The 8,564-nt window shown below is 35.9% G+C and overlaps 1 protein-coding gene across 1 annotated transcript in view; it reads left to right on the forward strand.

The window, feature by feature from the left end:
* si:dkey-215k6.1 (transmembrane protein 132B) overlaps window positions 1-5,320 on the forward strand; it is a 198,742-nt gene extending 193,422 nt beyond the window's left edge. The window contains exons 14-18 of the mRNA XM_055039615.1: window positions 438-566; window positions 1,243-1,371; window positions 1,478-1,762; window positions 2,471-2,733; window positions 3,408-5,320. Coding sequence (XP_054895590.1) covers window positions 438-566; window positions 1,243-1,371; window positions 1,478-1,762; window positions 2,471-2,733; window positions 3,408-4,035 — 1,434 coding nt within the window. The 3' untranslated portion in view covers window positions 4,036-5,320. The remainder of the gene's footprint in view (window positions 1-437; window positions 567-1,242; window positions 1,372-1,477; window positions 1,763-2,470; window positions 2,734-3,407) is intronic.
* Window positions 5,321-8,564: the final 3,244 nt, after the last annotated feature.

Here is an 8,564-nt window from a genome sequence, read left to right on the forward strand (position 1 = left end):
TTTTGTGACTATGTTGCTGGATCATTATTACATTTTTCTTTTAGAAGTGATTCAAGGTGTATAAAATAAGTGCTGGTACTCCCCATGATACTGTAGAAACATAGAACAGAAACATGATGTTTTTATACAGATCTGTCAATCAAGCAGTTTTATTTTTCAGAAATGACAAGGTCATGGAATAAAGGAACAAAGCTGATTCAAAGTGTAATTTTTATTATTTATAACAATGAAAAAGTGAAGATAAAACATGTGTTATGTATATATATATATCAACTACATAACTGAAGTGATTCTAGTTTTAGTTTAAGTTGCACATAATATCACTGTTCCTTCGTCATAAATACAGAAACATTTTGTATTTATTGCAAACATGTGGAAGCCCAATATTATTTGCTAGCCTTTATAGATTGTTTAATAAATTATATTTGCTCCTGCAGGTAACAATAACAGACCTGGGAGTCCAGCTGGTTGCATCTTTGTCTCTCAGTATGACAGCAAGTCCTGGAAATTACCAAGCAATACAGCTGACAACTACAGCTACCGATCTGCTTCACACACCTAAACAGGTAATAATTATTTCTGTAAATACATTTATGCATTCACATATACTGACTGTCAGATGACTGAAGAAAACTTAATTAAAATATTTTATTTGACAATACATAGTCATTTTTTTAAGTAATGATGAATGGTGCTACTATAATGTCTCCCAATTTTATTTATGATCTGTAATACTTTGGCCATGGATTTATAGCTAGGGTTACTGGCCAAATCACTTTACCAGGTTTATCAAAAATGCAGCAGGTAGCTCCATGGGTTTAAAATGGTTTGTGTCCCTATATCAGAAACTGAAGCAGGTGGGGATGAGATGGCAACATGCTGGCATGATTTAGTGAAGACATGTATTGGTGACACGGGGATTTGACCCAAAGTCAAATAGGATGCAGCTGCTTTGCATGTTAGTCAATGGAAGAGTAGATATGTCTCTCTGAATCTGGTCCAAATAATAAAAATGTATTATTTATTTCAGTTATATTGATGACAAAACTGTTAGGCTACCAAAGTCTCAATTAATTACAAGCAAACCTCAAAGCAACTGCCATTTATGGTTCACATCCTGCAAAGTTATTGGTGCATTATCCTTCTGCCAGTGGTTATAATGCCTTGAAAACATTTTGCTTTATTTATTTATCTGTGCATGCCCTGAAACTTAACATATCCTGTTTTTGTTTGCACATTCAGGAAGCTGTGATTAGTGCGTGGATTCATTACAGTGATGGCTCAGTGACACCGCTTGACATCTATGATCCCAAGGACTTCCTCCTCTCAGCCCTCTCACTGAATGAGACTGTCATCTCTGTTACCAATCAGGTTAAAACACTTTCTTTTTAAAAATCTTAAACAACCTTTATGGCACTTCATCTGAACATAACAAGAACATGTCTATTCATTTTTCCGTTATTGGATTGTCAAATAGGAGCAGCACTGGCCAATTATAGTGGCTGAGGGTGATGGACAGGGTCAACTGTTTTATGTGGAAATGGTCATTTCTGAAACTTGCCAGAAGTCCAAGAGGAAAAGTGTGCTGGCATCTGGATATGGTAATGTGGTCGTTAAGTTTGGAGCAAACAGTGACGAGAGAGGTGGAGCGGAGGATGGTGGAGGGTTGGAAAATGGCACCAGTGAGCAACGGACAAATAATGGAGGGGAATGGAATTCCAAGAGTGTTGCTGTGGATCGAGAGGAAGGAGCCATGAGGAAGGTGGGAAAATTATTGGATAGTTTTTCTTTACCTATTAAAGCGTCAGTATGTAACTTTAATAAAGCATTTCTTCTTTTATATATATATATATATATATAATTGTTGAAGCTGTTTCTATGATGTGATAGGATGTTATGAGACATAATTTGTGAAAAAATCTGCCTTCTCCTCATGCTAACAAGAAATAAACAATCAGAGCCAGGAGGAGGGTCTTATTGCTGTCAATCACAAGCCGTGTAGCGCTGCTCATCCCACCTCTTGTTCTCACCTCTGCTAGCGATGCTGTAGCCTGAGGCTTTTGTGAATGTTCAGGCTAGTTAGCATAGCCATCAATGATGGATAAATGGTTTTTCTGTAACTATAGGTTTTTTTCTATTTCACATTGAGGAGCATGTCAACATTGATTGACAGCGCTGAGAACCTCCTCCTGGCTCTGATTGGGTTTTTTTTTTTGGTCGTGAGCGGTGCATTATTTCAGAACAGCAGTTCAGGGAGGAGGTGGAGATAATCAATCTTTTCACAGATTATCTGTTTACCTAATGCTGTCAAAACTCACCCACAGAAATGTTACAGTTCAAAATTTCTACTTTAAATAAAGAATAAGATTTATGCTGGAATAACAGTTCTCTCCTTTACATTACATAATTTTAACTAATTTATTGGTTTTTGCAACTAAAACTGAAACATGTTTTGATTTCCATTTGTCAGGTTAGCACAACAACTAAAAGCACAGTTACCCACCGTGCTTCAGGTGGAAGAGCCGCTGGCAACAGTGGTCGGGGAGGCTCAGGTCAAGGCGGGGACTATAGTAAGAACCCAGTACAAGTGGAAGTTCCAGGAACAGGGAATGGTGAGCTGACCCAGACCACAAGAGGCCTGTCAGACTTGGAGATTGGGATGTATGCTCTTCTGGGAGTATTCTGTCTGGCCATATTGGTCTTCCTTATCAACTGCGTCAGCTTTGCATTCAGGTAATAAACTGTAAAGTTTGTAACGAAATTAGTGATTTAAAGCATTTCAACTTTTCAGAAAACTGTTAACTGAAATATCCTCTCTGATTATTTAAGACTTTAAAAAAAGAGTGCTCCAATACAATTTGATTCTTTGATTTACTTTATCATTTAATTTCCCTTGTAGATTAAAAGGAATATTAGCTATGAATTGAATTATGTGTTGTCTGCCAACTCTGATGACATAACAGGGTAATTTAAATATTTTAATATTTTCTTTCGTACTTCAAAATAAGAGTCTGAAGCAGAAATATAAAAATACTTGAAGTAGTCAAGCTCTATCAATTTTAAAGAGTTTACCAGACAAATTCAACTTGCATTCAGAGAAAAAAACAGAGCTCCCTTTGAAGAGAAATATAATTGAAATATTATAATCTTTGAAGACCACAATATCTTAATCTTGATGGCTATAGGTATACTCTTACTTACATCTTACAATTCAAGTTCTTGGGTTGATATTATTCAGTTTCTGAATTTTGACACAAATTTGATAAAAAGCTGAAAGTACAAAGTCTAAGCGCATAAAAAAATCAAGCTAAATTTCTGACAATTGTCAGAAGAAATAGGATTAATTTCTTGTTTCTTCATTTACCCTTCACTTAAGCCAAGTTATCATCTTTTTTTTTTTTTTTTAGGTACCGTCACAAGCAGGTTCCTGTATTGGAAGCAGGCGGTAACATGAACCATGCCCATGACTGGGTGTGGCTTGGCACTGAGGCTGACCTGTTAGCTGACCATGCTGACCAATGCCAGGGCCTACCTGATGAATGCACTACCATCATTGACAGAAACGAAGGAGGATATGAGGAGAGCAAGTATCTTCTGAATGGTGCTGGGAACACTTTGGTGATGGGTGTAGGTTCTGGCATGGGCACAATAAGTGGTGGCAGTGGCGGCACAGGTGGACTGCGGGGAATGGCCCATGGACAGACCTTGCCTAGGTCTATCCCAGAACCCCATCAGTGCCTTTCTGCAATCTCTACTGGTGGGAAAGATGCCACTGGGCAAACAGAGCATCTGAATAATTCCCCCAGAGCCGCGGCTGCAGCTGCAGTTGCTGCTGCCAAGCGCAAACGAGTCAAATTTACATCCTTTGCCACTGTTTTGCCCAACGATAATTCAGGTAGTGGTGGCCCGTATGTCAACTCCTCAGTTCTTGTGACCAATGGTAATGAGGATGACATTAAGTGGGTATGCCAGGATATGGACCTGGGTCAGTCTGAAATCAGAACCTACATGGAGAGGCTGCAAGACAATCTGTGACTGACCAGGAAAAAAACTGAGCAATAGAGAGGCAGAGGATGTGGGCTGAAGAAAAGATGGACAAAGAGTACAATTCACCTGTGATGCCTTTGCAGTGGATTAATAAAGGGTCAAGTGAAGCGAAAAATGTGAGAGCAGTAAAATGAAAAATAGTGATAACCTGAAGGTTTTGGACACACAGCTCAAGGGTTCCTAACCTTTGGCTCTCCTAAAGCAAAGCAGAGTAGAAAGACATCACTAGCTCACACTAAAAGTAACAGTAGCAAACAATAAGTAACATTCAGAGTTCGTTTTGTGTTACTTATTGTGAAAATCATAGTGTAAAAATCAGCAATGGTCACTATTGGTTATGAGTGTTTACTTTCAGAAAACCAGTAAACCACTGTATTCATACATTATCGATTCAGGGTATGTTAATGGACAAACTTTTGTAAGCCACTATACATTTGAACAAAGATGTTGACAAACTTTGATCTTGTAATGACGTCACAAGTCTTTGGGGGTGTTTTTTTTTTGTTTGTTTGTTTGTTTTTTTGTTTTTTTACTTATTTATTGCCATTGTTGGCTAAGGCTGTTGAATAAATATTTTGTTTTAAAATATAAGCAATTTACCTGCCAGGACTCCTGAATGGTTAACCAACGATTCACTGATATCGCAAAACAACAGATGTTGACTTATCATTTTCCCAATTTCATTTTGTTATTACTTATGAGTATAATGCGAGTTAAAATATATATAAATATATTTCAAGTATTCAACAGAAAATTAACACATTTTTTAGTCAGCAGTCAAGATAAACCCAATCTTTTTTCAGGAAATCACGTTCTTTCTACAAACAACAACTCTGAGAGATTGAAAAGGACAAGTCACGAGAAAGACTGTTTCATCCTTGGATCCAAGACATACATTTTTATTCTCGCACAATTAAAAAAAAGAAAGGACACTGGCCATTTTTAATAGGGCCTCATTTGGTGAACCCTGCAGCCATTGACTGCTCTTTCCACATCAGAAACAATGGTGACATCCCCTTACCTCTCTCCTCATCTGTGATTAAGCAGAACTAGAACAAACTGTGGAACACAGTCAGATACATTCTGCAAACCAAAAGGGGGGTGAAGTAAATTGAAAATAGCTTGGGCTTTGCAAAACCTGGCGAAAGACTTGATGAGAACTCTGAATGAAGTCATCTAGCCAGGCTGGAAGAGGTTTGTGCATTACACGGCATTACCGGGAAGTACTAAATGACATTGCAGTATAACTGAAAAGGAATGACTAACTAATAGAAATGGCTTGATTTATATATATATATATATATATATATATATATATATATATATATATATATATATATATATATATATATATATATATATATATATAGGGGGAACATCCTTTCCATGTTACCATAAAATATTTTTCCTTCTGTTTCTACTTTTTGATAAATATGTTTTGATGTTTTCTTTATTTTATTTTTTTTAATGTTAAGAAATATTTTACATTTTAGCTTTTAATTATAAAAGTTCATTCAGATTTTTAGAATATATGATTCTTTTGTCTTAGAAACTATTTCTATTTATTTCAAATTGACATCTAGAGGGTGAGGAAGAAAAGGGATACCAAGGACAAAGACGGCGAGTAATGGATAGTCTGCTGGTGAATGATAGCACATATAAAAGAATAAGTGGCAGAGATTGGAAGACGGAGCAGGCAGAGGTTGCCTCACCTTCGTTAAGCTCAGGTGACCAGTCGTGAAGAATTCGACTACAAAAAAGAGAACTGTAAGATTGTTCAGATTGCAATATTTATTTATAAACGTGTTATTGTTTCAGAGTACACTGTATGTTGTAAATAAATAAACATGCTTCAAAGTGCTTGTGAATACGATTGGAGGTCACTAGCCAACACCATGGTGATATTTTGTACATTTTATGGCGCAAATGACAGTACAGAATACTACCTACAGTTTCACCACAATGTGAAAGTGATCCTACTGGTTCTTTTCTAAAGTTGTATCTTTGTTTGAGGTATTGAATTAACTCTTGCCTTTGTACAGGATAGGAATCAGTTTTCTCCTATAATGAGATGTAAAAATGGAGGCAATCCATCAAATGTTATAGTTAATGTCTCTTAAGTATAATGAGTCTGAGGAGTCCTGTTCATGAAGAAAACCAAATGTTGTTCATCAGTGAGCACTGAGGGTCTCCATTTTATTAATTTTATAGGGAATAAACATTAGTCACTGAAATCACAGCCTAAACTATTGGACTTTAAAATGGCAACAACTGTGAAATAAGTAAACTTAATCAAAAAAGGACTGAAATGGGCTGGGAAAGCTCTGGCAAAGCAATAAATATTTTTGACTGATCACTATCTTCTGGACACATTACTGTATCTAAAAAATGCCAAAATAAATACAAGTTTGCTGTGATTAAAAAGTGAGAAGTCCAACAAGTCTATGTTGACGGTTTCTAACAGTTCAATTTTTTCAGATAGGAAAGACCTTTTTGACTACAAACATTTTGTGAGAGTAACAACACTTTCCAGCCTCCTTCTGTTTTCAGCTCTAAAATTGCTTGGCTGCAATCATCAAAAAATCATGGGATGTTTTTAGATAATATTTTTAGGTTGTTTTGGGCTTTTGTTTAAATTGCAAAAATGCATTTAAAATGTAAATAGCTTGAACAGTCAGGGAGGAACAAAAGTTGATAATTTGCTTAGGCCTCCTTCATATTAGATGAAGACTGCTGAACAGTCTTTGGGACCTCCGTGACCATTCCAGTGTGAAGGCAATCATGACACTACTACACTCTTTTGTACTTGCAAAACAACTTTTTCTTGCTCTCTTTTTTCTTGTTCTCATCCTTTTACCTCTTCAATAAACTTAATACCCAGATTTGTGTTTTCAAATGTATTTAGGCTGAACTGGTATCACTTTCTCCATCTAAAAGTGATTTGTATTAACGTGTTTTAATGTCTAAATGTTCCTTTGGTTATCTGAGGCTGAAAAGTAAGTGTGTGTTGGTTTCATTAGTCTGATTAGTAATACAGCGTCTTTACCGGGAGAAATATATAATCATACGCTATCCAGTGCGCAAATAATATCTACGTCCAGGATTCTCAATGTTTATCGACAGTGTTATGTGTAAAATAATGTTGTTTTGACCTTTTTTCTTTTCTTTTTTTTTTTTTTTTTTACAAATACATCAAATTAATTTGTTCTCCATCTGCCTCAGAGATATTATGTCAGCACTGAATCAGCTTTTTGCAATGAGCAGCTGTAAGAGTAAAGTTCTGGTTTGAAATTATGATTCATGCTGAAAAACAGATAATTATGTATAAAAACAAACGTAACTTTGACTCTGATGCTGAGAGAATGTCATGTTGGTACACGGCTGGTAAAGCTCCAATTAGCCAAGTTTCCCTTCTATACCCATTTCTTCATCACCTGCACTTCCACACAAAACTTGAAAGTTTTCCTACCTGGTTTCTTTTGTCCATTTCTCCTTCAGTGTGGTTTGTTTGTGTAGGTGTGAGCACAACAATCATGCTAAACAACGACCATTGAGTCGTTTATTTATTCTTTATTTGTGGTGACAAGTTTTAGTTCGCTCGAAGTTTTTCTGTGCGAAAAGAAACCAAATCACCAAAAAGGTTACAGAAAAACAAATTCAAGAGCTGATTCCCACAAAAGCTAACTACTTTACATCAAGGATGTTTATACCAAATTGCATTCAAGTCAAATTCAACACTGGATTTTCTGTATTGAAATAACTTAATTGAAGTGCACATTTTGTAGTATCTAGTCACCATGGTCTTATTTATCACTACAAATATAAATACAAATTTTTTTTTAATATTGGCTTTGTCCAATTGCTCTGACCAAAACCTTGACTTTTGAAATGCCACAGTGTAATAAAATCAAATTATCAAAAAATACCGACAGTTGTAAGAGCTAAGGACCAAATCAGTGGTGGCACTTTGCACCACTGATTTGGTAACTATTACTGTCATCATCATGTTTTTAAATGTATTTTGTTGCTCCATAGGTATTTCCATCGATGTGTTTTAGTGTTTGTCTCTTCTAAGTTGTAAATGAGCATGTAACAAATGACGTAAAGTTTACAGTCTAATTTAAACCTGAGCTCCAGGGTGTTGCTGTTAAGGATACTGGATGGGGACATTGACCTAGGTTTCAAAAATTTAAAATTCAAATATTCTGTCACAATATTCTCATAATGAAACAATGTGCTTGATTATTTATCAAGACTGCTATTTTATAGCATTTTAAAATGTGACCAAACGCAAAGGGGGATTTTTAAGATTGTTCAATAAAACCAAACTACAACAGTAAAACAGTCAAGATTGTTGTTTAGGAAGAAGACTATTTAATCATATTTGTAGATGTATTTCAGGATAGATCTATGAGGTGCACTTTAATGTACCATGAGATTATTGCTGACACCACAACACGATGCTTAGAAGTACAGAGCCTAATTGGCAGTTCTCATTCACTCAGTCGTTGTTTCAC

This window comes from Poeciliopsis prolifica, unplaced genomic scaffold (assembly GCF_027474105.1).
Source record: "Poeciliopsis prolifica strain line A6 unplaced genomic scaffold, Auburn_PproV2 SCAFFOLD014, whole genome shotgun sequence".
Classification (NCBI taxonomy): domain Eukaryota; kingdom Metazoa; phylum Chordata; class Actinopteri; order Cyprinodontiformes; family Poeciliidae; genus Poeciliopsis; species Poeciliopsis prolifica.